The sequence below is a fragment of the Gambusia affinis genome, linkage group LG05 (genome assembly GCF_019740435.1).
Source record: "Gambusia affinis linkage group LG05, SWU_Gaff_1.0, whole genome shotgun sequence".
Classification (NCBI taxonomy): Eukaryota; Metazoa; Chordata; class Actinopteri; order Cyprinodontiformes; family Poeciliidae; genus Gambusia; species Gambusia affinis.
The window spans coordinates 17,155,058-17,172,107 of NC_057872.1; the positions used below are offsets into that span (position 1 = coordinate 17,155,058).

The 17,050-nt window shown below is 40.7% G+C and overlaps 2 protein-coding genes across 3 annotated transcripts; both read left to right on the forward strand.

Moving 5' to 3' along the window:
* Positions 1-444: 444 nt before the first annotated feature.
* On the forward strand, positions 445-6,179 carry LOC122831794 (26S proteasome non-ATPase regulatory subunit 4-like). Its single transcript, XM_044118269.1, has 10 exons — positions 445-585; positions 2,909-3,049; positions 3,128-3,242; positions 4,006-4,092; positions 4,413-4,481; positions 4,567-4,782; positions 4,873-4,981; positions 5,102-5,239; positions 5,626-5,681; positions 5,769-6,179. The coding sequence occupies exons 1-10, from the start codon at positions 560-562 to the stop codon at positions 5,937-5,939; spliced, it is 1,128 nt and encodes a 375-aa protein (XP_043974204.1). The 5' UTR covers positions 445-559; the 3' UTR covers positions 5,940-6,179.
* A 1,418-nt stretch (positions 6,180-7,597) lies between these two features.
* On the forward strand, positions 7,598-16,915 carry znf687a (zinc finger protein 687a). 2 transcript variants are annotated; one of them, XM_044118271.1, is made up of 11 exons: positions 7,598-7,723; positions 8,129-9,971; positions 10,807-11,068; positions 11,177-11,337; positions 12,492-12,676; positions 12,834-13,010; positions 13,096-13,258; positions 13,348-13,569; positions 13,664-13,776; positions 14,479-14,581; positions 14,675-16,915. In XM_044118271.1, the coding sequence occupies exons 2-11, from the start codon at positions 8,145-8,147 to the stop codon at positions 15,290-15,292; spliced, it is 3,831 nt and encodes a 1,276-aa protein (XP_043974206.1). In that variant the 5' UTR covers positions 7,598-7,723; positions 8,129-8,144; the 3' UTR covers positions 15,293-16,915. The 2 variants fall into 2 exon arrangements, with proteins under 2 accessions (XP_043974206.1, XP_043974205.1); XM_044118270.1 differs by having other exon boundaries at positions 10,807-11,337.
* The last annotated feature ends 135 nt before the right edge of the window (positions 16,916-17,050 follow it).

The following is a 17,050-nucleotide window of genomic DNA, read 5'->3' on the forward strand; positions in this document are numbered from 1 at the left end:
TTATTGATTCTGCAGTTTACCTGATCAATAAAATAAGCACAGTTATTTATTTTTTTATCTTTTTCATTTTGTGGAGTTATTTCCATGATATGATGTATTACAACCATAAGTTCTAAATTAGCACCAAGGCAGCTGTATTATTCACCTAACTATAACTGTAAATTAACACTAATGAGAACATAACAAATACAAGTAATCCTAAATAAGCCAGGATTATGCCTGTTTTCAACTACGGATCAACACTTTTTAATTATACTCCAGAAGCCAGACTTGCTTACGGTACTTTCTCTAAACTGGTTTTGAAAGTCGTTGGAAAACCATAATTAACTCATGAACTATGTACAGTTCAGTTTCTGATTCATATTTTTCACTGATTTTACCATACAAGGTGCCTGCCTATCACGCTGGTATTTTATGAACGTTTCATTGATGGTTAATCAGCTTGGGAACAAATGTCTTTTATGATATGCTGTCTAGGGATAGAATTTAGTTTAATATGTAAGAGACTTCATTACCCAGGAGCCTTCACGTTGACGTATGAGACGTAGACGGCTTCAAGATGGTGCTTGAAAGTACTATGGTCTGGTAAGAAATTCGAAATATGTGTATAAATTCAAAAATTTGGATGCTAGCTAAGTTTGTAAGAGGTTATAACATAAGAAATTGCGTTTATAATTTTCTTAAATGTTTGTGTTACAAAGAAATGTCTCGTTTACTCGTTTTGTTTTGGGTTTTATGTCTCCACTGAGTCACTCTTAGCCACAACTAGTAGCTAACCGTTTTTATTTCAAATATAGCCTTTCTACAAGTCCCTTGTTTGGTAAAAAAAAAAAATCTTAATGTCTACATTCTTCTCACCTGGCGATGTTATAACCCATTTGAACAGTTCTGGTTGTTTCCGTCTGTGAAGAAAAATGCTTCTTTGAAACTGTTTAGCTTTAGCTAGCTAACAAAACCAAAAAGCCGCTGTCATTGTTGTAAGGACGAGTTTGTATTTTTAACGCTGCCAAACAGACATGTTACTTATATTTTGAAAGGGAAATGTAAGCCGTGTTAAATAAAGACTCATAAGTAAATCAAATAGTTCATATTTTTGAGAGCATTTGTTGCCTTAATACAATATATTAAGAATAGCACGTTTAGTTCTGGTTTCTTTACATCGATTAGCTTGTGCGAGCAACTCGCCCTAAAATACTGAAATCCCCAGTAGGATTTTGGATTTTTGCAGAAGATTTATGAGCTGATGACGTATGAGACTTATTCCTGTACACAAAAGAAGAAACTGAAATGGAGTCTCACGATGACATGGTCAGACATTCTTGGGTGTTTTCTTCAATAATCTACGAATATTTACATATTGTGACAACATTAACTAAGGGTATTATGTTCAGAAACCCTATGGCTCCATTACTCTGAAAAGTACCTCGTGGTGCTCTGGCACTAGTCTGGCTTGTAACTAAAATAGGAGCAATATCGTGGATTTGTTTTATGTAGAATTCATTAATATCAGAAGTTGGCTCACTCCAATAGGAAAGAGGAATTAGGAAAAGATTACAAAGTATCTTGGGTTCCTGTTGATGAGGGATGGCAAGAAAAAGTATGAGATGGATAAATTGATGCTTTATCAGCAGTAACGTAGGTGGAGGGGCTTCTTTAGCCTTTCGTCAAGCCATTGTCTTCAACTTGTCCAAGATTGGTTCATAAGAGTAAGAGGAGAGCAGCACCTGCACTGCTGCAAATGAAGCCCTGCTCCATCTATCTTCCACCAACATAATTAAACATCTCCTCTGTCTTTAAGAAGGAAAACAGAATCGCATAATATATAAAAAGCAAAGATGAGATCATGAGTTTCCCTAACCAGGTGTCTTTTTCTCTGCCTCGCAGAGTCCAGCCTGCACTTGAAAACAAGATAGACTTTGTTCCAAGATGGCAGACACAAGTTATGCTTTGGGCAGACAACAATCAGACAGCCCTTGAAAGCCTCCCTGTCTTCCTCAGATCCACATAATACTTGTAGACTAGAGACGCGTACTCCAATGACGCCCTCAGCAGTTCAGTGAGGGTAAAGATCTGCTTCACTGTGCCATGGCTAGTAGTGCCACGAAGTTCAACAATCAGTCGGACCCTTCCCTCAAATACCCCAGAGTAGATTTTCCCAGGATGGCAGAAAAGTGTGATACCTTAATAGCTGGAGCAAACCGTCCAAGGCTTCTTCCATTATCGAATGACATCTTCAGTTCACAGACACAGCTTACTGGCTTACGGATCATTAAGGTCTCCACCCTCACTGATGTCCTTGAGACATGGATGAATTCCAAATAAACTGAATTTCACATAGAAATGACTAAAATTAGCTTATTTTGTCAAATAGTTGCTGAGGAAGTTATTAGTTTTTTCAGTCAGAACCCGAAGAAGAGCCTCTACTCCGCTGAACTGAAAAGAGTCGACAGTGCTGGAACAGGTTGGAAAAAGTCAAACACACTTAGAAAAAACACTTTAAACAAAGTGGAAAGAAAAATCCTAAGCAAAGAGTTTCTCTGAGGCCATAAAGAAAGCAGGAATTATCAGATATATATTAAATTCATTTGAATTATTTCTCATCACATCTAAACCTACATGAAGCATGATTGCTTATCTTTCATTTTAAACAGCATAAAGTTCCTTTTTGCCATCATCAAAACATCAAATGGGAACATCTCTTGAATAAATCATTAGTCGGAAACACTACAGCCAAAAACATTTTTCCCTTCACACTTTTCTAAGAGGTGTTAAGGACAATTTTTCTTGCTTTTTGTGTTACTTATCCATGTCTTATTAGTTTGTAGCCATTACTCGTCTAATCTGTAATATTGAAATTATTTCTCCAACACATTTCATGGTTTTACCTGCTTTTTTTTTCTCCCCCCAGTGTGGACAACAGTGAGTACATGCGAAATGGAGACTTTCTACCCACCAGGCTGCAGGCTCAGCAGGATGCAGTTAATATCGTTTGTCACTCCAAGACCCGCAGTAACCCAGAAAATAACGTGGGCCTCATCACCATGGCAAAGTAAGGGGGACTGCTTTACTTTGTGCACTGACATTTAAAGCGTTACCTAACAAAGCTGCTGTTCTGTCCCCCGTACAGCAACTGTGAAGTGCTGACCACCCTGACTCCAGACACAGGGAGGATACTGTCCAAGCTGCATGCGGTGCAGCCTCGAGGAAACATTAGTTTCTGCACTGGGATCAGGGTGGCACATGTGAGTCTGGAACTGGTTTATTGAACGGTGTTTCTCTAGGAACCAGTAAGGTATAGCATGTTATTCTAGTGCAATAAAAGTCAGTATAGTTTAATGTCAGTATAAGAAATAAAACGCCTTTTTCACTAAAGAGTTACTTTATTCATCGCTACATCTCTTCTCCTAATGCACAGCAGGAATTTAATTTATAACATTTGTCTTTTTTTTTCTGTTAACTGGAGATTCACCGACCAGGTTCTTCCTTCTTGATACAGACACAATTTTCTTTGTACTCTGATTGAGATTTTCTCACTTAGATCTGTAATGTATACAAACTCATTTGTGGAAATATTGATATAATCCAACAATTAAATGTAACAGTTAAACAATTAAATGCTTTTGTAGAGGTTGTAGTTTTGAATCCAATAGAAAATGAAGGAATTTGTATTTTATACAATAGTGCATCTCAATGTTTAACTGATATCAAACTCAAAGAGCGTTAAGGAACCTGCTGTCGACTGAAGGTACATTTAGAGAAAAGTGGGATGTTTTTCTTTTGTAAATTTGTTGCATTTAACAAGCAGGGAAACATTCTTTTTTTCAGTAATTAACTGGGCCAATAAAGGTAAAACTGGTTCAGTGCATCACTCTTTGGGACATTTCAAGATTTACACAGTAAAAATTTCTTGCCGATGTTTCTTCTAAAACATTTTCTTTTTCATGAACATGAATTAGCCTTCATGTGTTTTTCTGTTTTGTTGATGTGTTTTCTTTCTCTGTGTAGCTGGCGCTGAAGCACAGGCAGGGCAAAAACCACAAAATGCGCATTATTGCATTTGTGGGCAGCCCAGTGGAGGACAATGAAAAAGAAGTGAGTCAAATCCTGACATAAACTCTCCATATTCATGCGTTATTAGATGCTTAAGGCCTCAGAGACAGTATTTACACTAGTGGTTTAAAGAAAGTAGATAACTTGGTGAAAAGAATTTTATGTTAAATTGTGACGCCTAAAGAAGCATGATGGGTATTGAATATTTTCCTGAATGTGCTTTATCATTGATAGATTGACTAAGGAACTAAAAAAACAGGGAGTTACACAACTGGTGTAGATTTGCTCAGAACTTCATCTTTGATGAAGCTGTTCTTTGAGGCTTAAACAGTTCACCTAAACTAAATTGGTTTGTCCTGCAGTTGGTCAAAATGGCAAAGCGGCTGAAGAAAGAGAAAGTCAATGTGGACATCATTAACTTTGGCGAGGAGGTAAATTTAAAGCTTAAGACACTGCTTCATGCTGTTGGCCCCGTTTGGAGCAGTGACTCTTTCTGAACCATTCTGTCCTCTGCAGGAGATGAACACAGAGAAGCTGACGGCTTTCATCAACACACTTAATGGCAAAGAGGGAGCTGGCTCCCACCTGGTCACAGTACCTCCAGGGCCCAGTCTGGCAGATGCCCTGCTCTCCTCACCCATCCTGGCAGGGGAAGGAGGTGCCGTGTTGGGTCTCGGTGCCAGTGACTTTGAGTTTGGAGTGGATCCCAGTGCAGACCCAGAGCTGGCCTTGGTAGGAGACAACTTAAGAAATCTAGTGAAATTTTTTGTTTTGAAGTTTAATTGATAATCAGCTGTTTTTAAAGTGTCTTGACTCTTGCAGGCTCTTCGCGTTTCCATGGAGGAACAAAGACAAAGACAGGAGGATGAAGCTCGCAGAGCTGCCGTTGCATCAGTGGCTGAAGCCAACATTTCCTCCCCTGTAGCAGACGGTGAGAAAAGTCGCATAACGTCGATCGAACCAAAGATGCCGATTTCAGCTCATTTTCACTGAGTGCAACAGACGAACACGAGGGTGCAAACAACGCTGCATATTTTCCTGTCTGCTCCAGAGTCGGAGGACGCTCTGTTGAAGATGTCAGTCTCACATGCAGACTCGGCTGGACCTGCTCTGCCGGACTTCAGCCGCATGACAGAGGAGGAACAGATTGCCTATGCTCTGCAGATGTCAATGCAGGGAGCTGGAGCAGGTTCAGAAACATCAATTTTTGTTAAAAAAAAACAAACAAAAAAACTAACTAAAAAAATTTTCAGTTTCTGATGCAATTCTTGTTTGATATTTAACAACTCTTTTTATTAAAATTGGTAGAACTTGTTTCATTAGTTTGGAGTCCCAGCTTTTCATTCAACTCAAAAAAAAAAAAAAAATGGTTAGAAATCTTAAAAAGACCTAAATTAGCTTGGCATTCATGCCCACGATAATCATGTTGACATTTCTGACTGGGACTGTACATTTCTGCTCCATTTACAAAACTATTTTCAGTTAATTTTAGGTTATCTGACCAAGTCTAAATGTCCATCTGTTAATAGCATTCCCTTTTTGTTTTGCATAATCTTTCTTTTTTCCACCCTGCAGAGTTTGTTGGTGAGGAGATGGACACGGGCGCCGACATAGATTCCAGTGAGGCGAAGGTCAGCAGCGGCTGGTTTAGTGTTCGATTAGGAATTTCGTCTGTTTGGGAAAGCATGTGGTTAAGAGCTTTTTGTGTCTCTCTGCAGGATGAAGAGGACTATGATGTAATGCAGGATCCAGAGTTCCTGCAGAGTGTTTTAGAGAACCTCCCCGGGGTCGACCCCAACAATGAGGCCATCCGGAACGCCATGGGCTCTCTGGCTTCCCAAACGGGCTCCAAGTCTGACCCCAAGAAGGACGAGGAAAAAAAGAAATGAGCGTTTTGGAGAGAAGAGATTATGATACTGTGTGATAAATGAGACTTCTGAGAGTTGCTCTGCATGTCTTCACCGTAATATTACATTTAAACCCAGCATAAGTTCTTTTCGCCCTCTGTATAGAATGTAAGCAGTCTTTGGTTTTTCTGTTTTTGGGCTGATTTTCATCCCTTTTTCATTTTTGTAATGTATCTCCTCATTAACATAGACACCTTTCTTCAATAAATCTACAGAACGGAGTGTCTTGGTTACTTGAATAACATATTTGGTCAAGTGAATTTTTACTGTTAATAATGATTTTCATCATACATTTACATAGACTAAGTATTAATTCCAGTTTTAGGGGAAGGGAATAAAACACTGGATTTGAGTTCAAGGATTTAAAATAACATTCCAGGTAGTTTGAAGGGAGAATTGCATTTATTGTCCCTGGACAAGCTAATGTTTTGGACATGTTTGGACATCTCCAGAGGAAGGGCAGTGAACATATTGGACTAAAGATGTTGAACATGGTGAAGAATATCACTGAAAAGGTTAATGGTATTGAAAGAGACAAAATTAGGAAGATCCTGGAGAAACACTGGGAATGACTTCTCAAGATCAAAACTTGTGTAGATAAGACTGGCAGGACATAAAAATTGTGATGACCATATTTCCATCATCGCAATGTAATCTTAATCGGAACCTTTGTGAGTTTTAGCATCTTGATTAACGTGCACTTCAGATGTGGTAATTGAAGAGGGGTAGAAGTTCATCCAGCTGACATTATTTGCATGCAGAGCTTAAACTTGATATTGGTCTACTGTACAATGCATCCATGCAGTTGTTTGTGACAAATACAACTTACTGTAGTGTAAAACTTTGCTTAAACACATAGATCAGTCAAATGATAAAAATAGAGCATTTATTAATGATGTATAAAATCCACAGTTCTATATCACTTTGATATGAGTATATATGATCAGCAGAAATCTTGGATTAAACACATGGTGTGTGAGTTTTAATGTATTTTTATTTTTATTTTAAACAAGCGAAAAGAATTTTGGAAATAACTGCAGGTTTGTATATTGATAAAATGCAGTCTTTGCAAAGAATAGTACTAATATGGGAAACTTATTGCTCCTGTAACATTTCACAAGTGACGGGGCAAAAACTTTTGATTTTGCTTTAGAATTCAGCTTTTTCCGTTTTTAAAATATGACATGTAGTGGAATGTGTTAGTGATAAAACCTTTTTTTTAAGTTAACTTTTATTTGAGAATGTGGAAATGATTGCAATAATATCAATATACTAATGATAATTACATACTAATTAATAGCAATAGTTTATTGCTATTAAACTATTACTGCAGTGTACTACTAACAATCCAATCCCAAAGTATTAATTATCAAATGATCTATTCTTCTTCTTCTCCTTCTTCTTATTTTATTATTATTATTATTATTATTATTATTATTATTATTATTATTATTATTATTATTATTATTATTATTATTATTATTATTATTATTATTATTATTATTATTATTATTATTTTATTTCGATAAAAATATATAATACTTCTTTTGTGTAATGCTTTGTATTTGATAATCTATTTGCATATATAGAAAAAGTAAACTAAATACTAATACGATCATGTTTGGTTTAGCGTTCAGCGAGGACTGTGTGCCTGTTTGTGCTCAGACTCAGACTCCTGCTGCTGAAAGTCGACTGTCGCAGAGTTTTTGACGGAAAACTGACGGGACCAGAGGGAAAAGTCAGGAACCAACTTCGCTAACCGTCAGGTAGCAAAATTATTTGTCAGTTTGGTGATGAAGGAAAGCACAGCGTGAATATGATGTGATTAAACCAGATCGTAATTACCTGTCTGTCTTATTTGTTAAATTAAGGCGTTTTAACAGCTCCGTGGGCGCTAGCGGGGGAAGCTAACAGTTAGCGGCTAACGCTGCTAGTTGCTAGCTCCAACTTGTTGCAGATAAAGTTTGAAAGCTCTTTTTCTGTCTGACCTTTAGCTGTTATTCACTGTCCTTGTTTTGCATGCATCAAATACATGCATGCACAGAATGCTCAGCCTGTTTTGGCAATACAATTGTTTTAATTCACCCGCTGCTCGGTTGTAACTCAGTATTAACTCGCAACTGTTAGCCGAGTTCACGCTGCTATCACTGACTCAGCTTCTACTTCTGCAGGTTTCGGGGCTTGGCGATGGGGGACATGAAGACTCCTGATTTTGATGACTTGCTTGCGGCTTTCGACATCCCTGACATTGACGCACAAGAGGCCATTCAGTCAAACCCGGCCGAGCAGCGGGATGGAGGAGCTACTAGTGCCCCTGGGGGAAGCAAGAGTGGGACTTCTTCATGCTTCCCAAGCTCTGAGCCGCCTGTGGTCAGCGTCATAGTGAAGAACACGGTTCGGTCTGAGTCTCTGGAGGGGGAAGACAGGTCTGCAAGGGATAAAACTGATAATCCTCCTAGCAGTGCCTTAACCTCTCAGGTTCCAGTCAAGTTAGAGGATTTTACTTCAGAGTTGGAGCCCAAACTGCCTGCCAGCGCTGCCATGGAGCCTCAGATTACCAATGGCTTTGAAGAAGCTCAAGCTATCAATCAGGGACGGGCCAGCGCACAACACTGGTCCGAGCCTCCTCCTTTCAGCTCCCCGTTGAGTGATAATGAGGGCGACGAAGGAGCCGGACCCACCACTGATGTTATTAATAGTTTGTCGCCCCTTCTGTACCCGCAGTCTTCAACACCAGCTGGTACCACCCAATCATCTCCTCGCTCCCCACCTTTGTTAATCCCTTGCTCACCTCAGCAGGGAAAACCTGCTAATCCTTTGTCGCCTCCTTTGCATCAAAACGGAAGCATGACAGATGAAACCAAATGTGATGGGGACACAGATGAAGATGAGTCCGATCCGGACTTTGGGAGTCCGCTGGTGATTCAGGAGAGCCCAGAATCGATGATGTTCTCCCCTCCAAAACGCAAACGGCGAGAAAAACTCCTTTCGGGTCATCCTCTGGCATATGAGGACGTATCTTCTGTTTTTCCGCAGCCTCCCAGTCTTTCTGCAAAACCTAAATCCCCAAAAGAGGAAGAGGAACAGCCTTTGAAACCTAGCTCGTCCTCCACAGCTCCACAACCCCAGACCCTCTCTGCCGTCAACACAAACTCAACTGCACTGCAGGAGGAGAAATACCCAGAGCATGTGATCGATGAGAGGGACTCGCCCGAGAGCCCCCCACCCAGTGAGACCGGGCTCCTGTTCAACAGGCACAGCAGCTCTGATTTTGGTTCAACACCAGCCCCAGATCCGCATCAGGAGAAACTCCTGGAAAAAGATCCGCCTGCGGAAGCTGAGCAGCGAGAGGAGGACAGATCTCAAGAAACTGAAGATCTGGGTGAAAAGACGACAGCAGATGGAGAAAAATCTAATGAGAATTGCCATGCTGGTAGCGAGCACACAGAGACACCATCCTCCCCACCCAGACCACTCAAAGTTAAAATTAAAATGCCAACAGGCAGCATCACAAGAACTGTGGCTCCTAAACGAATCGTAAAAGCCTCTACGAAAGACGCAGAGAGCTCAAAACCATCTTCAGAAGGTCAAGCCGTAAAGTCCAAAAAGGAGCTGCAACAGCAGTCGGACTTAACTGCAGCGGCAACAGCAGAAAGTGTCAGTACAGTGAAGGAGAAAAAGCCCAGAGTGTCCCCTACAGCAGTCAGCATCACTAAGACTGCAACACTGCCGTCCGTCTCTTCCTCCTCCTCCAGGGCCAACCCAATCAACCTCCGCACCCTCGGTAAGAAAACTCTCAACAGTGGGATCGCCCTGCCGGCACCTCTGGTGCCTCAAACCAGCAGCAGGCCGGCCTCTATAGTCAACAACACCGGGGCGATCATTTCCAAGAGCCAGACCAACCTGGTGGAAGCCTTCAACAAAATCCTCAATAACAAAAACCTTCTGCCCAGTTATAAACCAGATCTGAGCTCCCCAGTGCCAGCAGAGTGGGGCATTTCCCTTCCATCACAGGTGAGCCTGCACCGCTACACCAGCGGCAAAGTTAATTTATAAAGAAATGTTATTGTTTTTAGTTATTTGTAACACTTTTTTTATCTGAATAGTTAGCGCTACGGGCTGTATTTCCCAGTATTGTTCTTTGAAGTCCACATTTATTTTTAGTCCTCAGTTAAAAATAAATGTAAAATAAAAAAATGTAAAATAAATTTAACTGATCATCAAGTAAAAAAATAAATAAATAACTGGAAGATCAGCGGGACACAGGTCAGCATGTTCAGCTTTTTCCTGACATGCAGATTCAGAATTTTAAGTGTAGGGGTAGAAATTTTTTTTTAAGTGTTTTTGCAAAAAAAAAAAAACCATACAGATTTGCTTTTTTGTATTTTTTGTTTTGTTTTTGTTTTAGTATTTTTGGTCTAGTTTCTAGGGCTAATATACCTGAAATAAGACAAAACTAACTTAGAAGTAACTTTTCATCTTGATTTAAACAAATAATTCTTTAATATTGATGAAAAAGTGTTAGTTATAGGTGAAGTAATGACCCAGTGGAACAAAACATCAAGTTATGCTCATGTAAAATCAAGTTAGTATGAGCATATTATAAGATGCAATATGAGAAAAATGTCTTATTCCACTGGCAGATTAATTCACTCATAACTAGTACTTTTTCATCAATATTAAGGAGTTGCTTACTTAAAACAAGCTGAAAAGTCACTTGTTTTGCGTCATTTCAAGCGTACTAAGATATTTGCACTGGAAACTAGACCAAAAATACTCTGTAAGATTTTGTGTTTCCGCAGCGTCCAGGTCAGACGGTCAGTTTTCCCGTCTGCTTGCTTCCCTGCAGGGCTACCGGTGCCTGGAGTGCGGCGACGCCTTCGCCCTGGAGCACAGCTTGGCGCAGCACTACGACCGGCGCTCGCTCAGGATCGAGGTGACGTGCAATCACTGCGCCAAGCGGCTGGCCTTCTTCAACAAGTGCAGCTTGCTTTTGCACGCCCGAGAGCACAAGGAGAAAGGCCTGATCATGCAGTGCTCACATCTGGTCATGAAGCCTGTACCTGTGGAGCAGATGATCAGCCAGCCTGAACCTGCAGCTGCAGCAGGGGGTGAGAGGAGGATTAATGCCCTCTTTCTCCTTAAAGTGATGGCTGGAATGTCTTCATCTGATCAAGTCTGGTTTTGTCGTCTTTTATGTCTTTTTTTTTCGTTTTTAGGCCAGGTCGCGGTAAAGCCGGCACATCACGCTGCAGCGTCCAAGAAAGAAACAGATATGTTGCTGTACACAAATAATAAATGCCCTGAGTGTCAGACTCAGTTTGGCAGCAAAGAGGAGGTTTCTGACCATTTTCAAGAGGTCAAACCAGCTAAAAGCACTGTAAGTTTTACTTATGTGCTCTATTGTAAAACAAAAGTGAAATTAATAAGATGGCGTACCAATGGAGTTCGTTTTTTGAAACCGAAAACAATCACCTTTGTATTGTTTGCAATAGACTGGAGTAAATTGTTGTTGAGAGGAGGGTTATGCCTTCTTTCTCCTCATTAGGGTTGGAAAGAGAGTTAAGGTTATATTGGGAACTCAGAGCAAGTGGGACAGCGTTTCTATTTTTTTTTTATCTGAAGACTGAACATAATGAGAGCAAAAACACAAAGAGGAATTATATGAAATCTGTAAAAGACATGAAAAAGCTGAAATAAACAGAAGTAGGCAAAGGATATGACTAGATTTTAAAGTTTGAACGGCGTTTCTAGCTGAAAGTACGTGGAAGCAAAATTTGTAGCATAGTTCTTCACAATTTATGGGGTGTCTCATTCATTTCAATGACGCCAAAGACGATCACAAAAGGCTGAGTATATTTGAAACAGCAGAAGATGTCGATACCAAAAAAATGTAGGGGGGGAGATTGTCTTACATGAGCAGAACATGGTAAACGTTGAATGGTTGAAATAGTAAAAAAGGAAGCAATATAAGCTGCACGCACTAACTTTGGAAAAAAAAAAAAGTGCACATTTATAGGCTGCACATGTTTATAAGCTGCAGGTTTTAATGTAACATGAGATATTTACACAGATTATTTAAAAAAATTTTTTTACTGTTAATGAAATATGTACTGGGAACATGCTTACAAAATGCAGTAGCCCTACCATGAAATGTCATTGAATGCATCTCGCTCCTGCTCACGACCGTCTCCAAAGAAACCTTTTTCGGGGTCAGAATTGAACAGCCTCACACTCACTTCCTCAGTCTCACTTTCATTTTACTCATCAGCTTGTGCTCTCCTCTTCATCACTCAGAAGTTCAGCCTTTCGAAACTCTTTGGTAAAAAGCTGTATTTTAGTTTCATTGCATGTTTGCAGTTTTAATGCGGCAGAGTGTGTAAAAGCTAAAGGCATTTGGAAGCTTTAAACCAACCCAACGTTTTAAAATGAGTACGATTGCCTCAAGTTATAGTCTGTAGGAATGTGAGCATTTTTATGTCAAATAAGTAGCGTTCACCCATTTCTGATTTATGTCCTTCCTGCTGCCGGTAGTCTTGCACAGAGTGCTCTCCTCCCATGCTCCTGCCCAACAGCTGCAGCGCCGCAGCCCATCAGCGAATCCACCAAGGCTCCTCGCCGCACGTCTGCCCAGAGTGCGGCGGCACCGCCAGGCAGCAGCTGCTTCAGAAACACCTGCAGGAGAACTGCTTGCACTTTTCCCGCCGCATCGGCTACAGGTGCATTAAAAGCAAGCATTTCTGTTCTTTTAAATCCCCGTGAAGTTGTTTTTATTCCAGTAGAGGTGTAAGGATTCGCTTTCTTTACTGGGCCTGTTGTTGCTAAAATCCTCTGCACCAGTCGAGTTTCTCAGTCTGACCCTGTTGCTCTGTACAGATGTTCCAGCTGCCTGGTGGTGTTTGGGGGGCTGAACTCTGTGAAGTCCCACATCCAGCAGGCTCATTGCGACATGTTCCATAAATGCCCCAGCTGCCCCATGGCCTTCAAATCTGCCCCCAGCATCCAGAACCACATCTCAGCTCAGCATGCAGACCTCACGGACGCAAAGGCCATGTAAATACTGTTCATTCATGTTCACGTGTTCACTAATCACACCACATTCATTTAAGTTTCCTGACTGTTTTATAACTCCTTACAGGCTGATTTATAAATGCGTCATGTGTGACACAGTTTTCACTCACAAGCCGCTGCTGTACGCACACTTCGACACTCACTTGGCCAATCAGAAGGTGCATGTGTTCAAATGCCCTGAATGCACCAAGCTGTTTTCTCAGAGGAATTCCCTGCTGGATCATTTCAAGGTACATGTCCGTATGCATTAAGGTAACCTCCCAAAGCTCTTGCCCAGACGGTGTCTGATGGTTTACGTTTGGCTCTTCCTCTGCTTCAGACACACAAAGCTCCCACATTGAAGGAAGAGCTGCCTTCACCTCCAGTGGCTGCCCCACATTTAGCCGGAAAACCGGAGAGCTCGGAGGAGGAATGGATGGGGAAGGAGAAAGTGAAGCCCGAAAGGATGAAAGCGCCCACAGTGTGGAAATGTCGCTCATGCAACACCCAGTTCACAGAACGGGAGGAATACATTTCTCATATGGGCGAACAGCACGGCAAGGTCAGGGGACGCATCTCTAAAGACGTACACTAGAAATTATTAGGCAAAAATAGAAATGATCGAATTCATGCTTATTATTTTCTACGATGTTTAGTTTCTGAAGAAGTTTCCCTGCAACAAATGTGAGAGCTCCTTCACCACCACGTCCAGCATGAGGCGCCACATCAGAGACAAACACAAAGTCATGAACCGCGGCTTCCGCTGCCAGTGAGTTTATTCGGTCCAAACCCTGCTTCCAAAACTCTGACGTATTTAGTATTTAATTTTCCATGCCAGTGGTGGAAAATGGCAAACTAGTGTACAGATCTTAGATTTTCAGAAAAGGCCTTGTTCTGGTGCACCATCAGATGAGAAACTTGTCAAAAAAGAAATTTATTTCAGCGGTAGAAATTAAAAATTGAAAGCAGAATTTTATTCTGATAAGCGATACATTTTGAGCTCCAATTAAGCCTGAACATTTTTTTTTACTACTACATCCTCATCATTTCAACATTGATGTGTGGAAAACTGATATAGCTAGACGGTGTTTGAAGATAAATTATTCAGTGCCGCAGGCTGGGTTTGCTTACTAATGTGAGGATTCAGCCTCTCACTGCTGTCAGTCGCCGCAGCTGACGCGGATTAACTGCTCAAGATGTGCAACTAATGTTGTCATCACAAACTTTGCAGATTTAAAATTGTCGTCATATACAGTTTTTTAATACTTTGACATTCTGATTCCAACACAGTGAGTGCAACTGCAACAACCTAAAACTGCTTTAAGCTTTACAATAATAAAAAATTAAGTGCCTTGATTGCAAAGTTTGCCAAAACAGCAAAAAAAAAACAATTTTTTAAAATTTATTTTTATTTATCATGCCATAATAAATGCTTTTCTTTCTATAAGCAATAAGTTTGTGTTGTTTTTAGATATTGTTCTGAGAGTAAGAAAGCGTTCAGCAGCAGGTCGATGTTGGAGCGGCACATCCAGATGAGACACAGCGTGACCAGTCCGGGTCAGGACTCGCTCTTGGTGAGCTGCTCTCACTGCCGAACCTCCAACAGGAAGCCGAAGCCGGAGACGAGCTGGAAAACGCTGAATGTTTTGCGTCTGCTCTGCATGCAGGGGGCCGACGAAGCCGAAAGCTCTTCAGAGCACGACGGCAGCTCGGCGTCCCGCAGGAGACGTCGAGCCGCTGTGAAGACGGAGCAGGACGCAGAGACGACGGACAGAGCGAGTCCAGCAAAGAAGCTGCGATCGACGGCCGCTCCGTACGTCCAGCCCGAGTCTGGGTTCAGCTGCGCTCCCTGCGGCTTCACCACGGAGGACAAGCCGAGGTTTCTGGAGCACATCAGCCAGCACAGGCGAGGCGGGACGGAGGGCGGCGGTCTGCAGTGTCTGCAGTGTGGCGCCTGCTTCACATCCCCGTCCTCCCTCTCCCGCCATCGCTTCATCATCCACAAGGTCAAAGATGCTTTCGGCGACAGCCAGCAGAGCCCCGTCTTGTCTCCGTCGCCCTCTGCTGGAAGCACCAAGAACCACGACGACAGGAGCTCCCTGAACGGCTCGGAGCCGGCTTCGCCCTCCGGTCAACCTCTCGCGGGTCCGGGGAAGGATGACGACGGAGCGCTGGCCTGTAAGGTGTGCGGTAAACACTTTGAAAAAGCAACAGATCTCAACACGCACTTCAGAACTCACGGGATGGCTTTTATTATCGCAAGAAACGCAGGGAAGACTACTTAGATTGAGTAACAGAAAGCAAATAGTTCATTTAAGAAAATCTGTAAGTGCCTTTTTGAATCTGTCATTCACATCCGGGCCCCTGCATCTATGCACTAATTCAGCCAAAGATTGTTCATTTGAAGCTTGTAAAACAGTTTAATGTTTGACTGTTTGAGAAAAGCCTTAACCCTCTGACTCTCAGGATCTGCTGCTTACTTTCTGTTTCATCAGGATGCTGATCTGATTTTTAATCTCCTGTTCCCTGCTTTGAATCATTCACATTAATAATGTGCCTGTAGAAAACTGTGACTGTTGTATTAACTCAATCCTGCTGTGATCATGAAAGCAATTTCACTTGACGTTTAGTATTGCTGATGAAATGTTTTTGAGTAACTTTTAAGGCGACTGAGGGGATTCATCAAGAGGCGTGCTCTAAAATCTTGTTAAGAATCACTGCAGTGGTTTGAATTGTGTTCAGTTTCTGAAAATCATTTCCCAAAGCTTGTTCTGGGTTTAGTAACTTAACTGTAGGTGATTTGTTTACATTTTCGTGACGTATTAAAACTGGGTTCCTGTACATTTTCCATTGCAAAATCCCAGACAAAGGTATAGGTTTTCAGATGTTTTTTTTTTTTTTTTTGTCACATTCTGGACATGCAAAATATTTCACTTTATAGGCTTCATCGTCTCTAAACCTAGCTTCTTTTTGGTACGTCGCTTTTTTTTTCACTATCTTATTCACCTCGGTTTCAAAATGTCAGCTCTTGTCTGAATTATTGTACACTAAATTTATTCTTTGAAGCAGTTTGTAACCTTTTGTCTGTAAACATATTTTTTGAAAGCATGTCAGAGCGTAGCAGGTCCAGGTTCAAGCCCCAATCTCAAAAGGTCCAGGGGGTCAAAAAAGCAGTGACCGCATTTCCTGATTATTTTGTTTTGAATGATCAACAGGAGGACTACAACCTAAATTGTCATGTGGGACATTGAAGAAAAAAAAAAAACACCTTTGAAAACATCCTCAGTGTTTCACACATGTAAATTATATATATATATATATATATATATATATATATATATATATATATAAAGTTTCCAGTCTCAGTTTATATTTCTTCAGAATTATAGAATTATCAAATCAAAATTATAATTTTTTTTTAGATCAAATGGGAGCCTTTTTAAAATGATTTTTTTCCTCACAGGTAGTGAAAACTCTTCTTTTCAGCTTCATGTTTTCTGTATAAAAATAAAAATATATTGGTGTGACAGTCGGGACAAGAGATTTATATTTTAAATATTCATTGCAAAAAAAAACAAAAAACTACAAGCTGTGCGCTCTGGAATGTGACTCGGATCCAATTTACTGTGAGACTTTCAAAAAGAGCTTCGAACCCCTTTTTAAATTGAATGTACTTTCTGTAAAATGAACTGATTTATATCTCGACAAAGAGCTGAAAATGGAAGTAAATGATGTATTTGTTACACCACCAGATGTTTCTGTAAATCTTGCTTCAACAGAGTACTGTAAAGAAAACGTATATTTGATGTTTGTCTACTTTTTATGCTTCTCTTAGCAAATGGGAGCATGTTGAGCATTGTTTTTCTTTAGTTTGAGGCATGTGTAAATCATTAAAATGATTAATATACACAAATTAAGTTGTACCTGTAGTCACTGATAAATCACATCGGTGTTTAACGTCACATCCAAGAATTGTCTGCATGGAAACCTTAACTGGGTTATGATTCAACAGATTTACTTTTTTTTATTATTTTTAGCCAGAA

What these genes read in the sequence shown, in the direction of transcription:
- LOC122831794 (XM_044118269.1), top strand. Translation starts at nt 560, where the DNA reads ATGGTGCTTGAAAGTACTATGGTCTG. An exon ending in AATGCAGGGAGCTGGAGCAG is followed by an intron (nt 5,240 to 5,625) that starts GTTCAGAAACAT and finishes TCCACCCTGCAG; the next exon opens with AGTTTGTTGGTGAGGAGATG. An exon ending in TAGATTCCAGTGAGGCGAAG is followed by an intron (nt 5,682 to 5,768) that starts GTCAGCAGCGGC and finishes GTCTCTCTGCAG; the next exon opens with GATGAAGAGGACTATGATGT.
- znf687a (XM_044118270.1), top strand. Translation starts at nt 8,145, where the DNA reads ATGGGGGACATGAAGACTCCTGATTTTGATGACTTGCTTGCGGCTTTC. An exon ending in GCATTTCCCTTCCATCACAG is followed by an intron (nt 9,972 to 10,806) that starts GTGAGCCTGCAC and finishes GCTTCCCTGCAG; the next exon opens with GGCTACCGGTGCCTGGAGTG. An exon ending in AACCGCGGCTTCCGCTGCCA is followed by an intron (nt 13,777 to 14,478) that starts GTGAGTTTATTC and finishes TGTTGTTTTTAG; the next exon opens with ATATTGTTCTGAGAGTAAGA.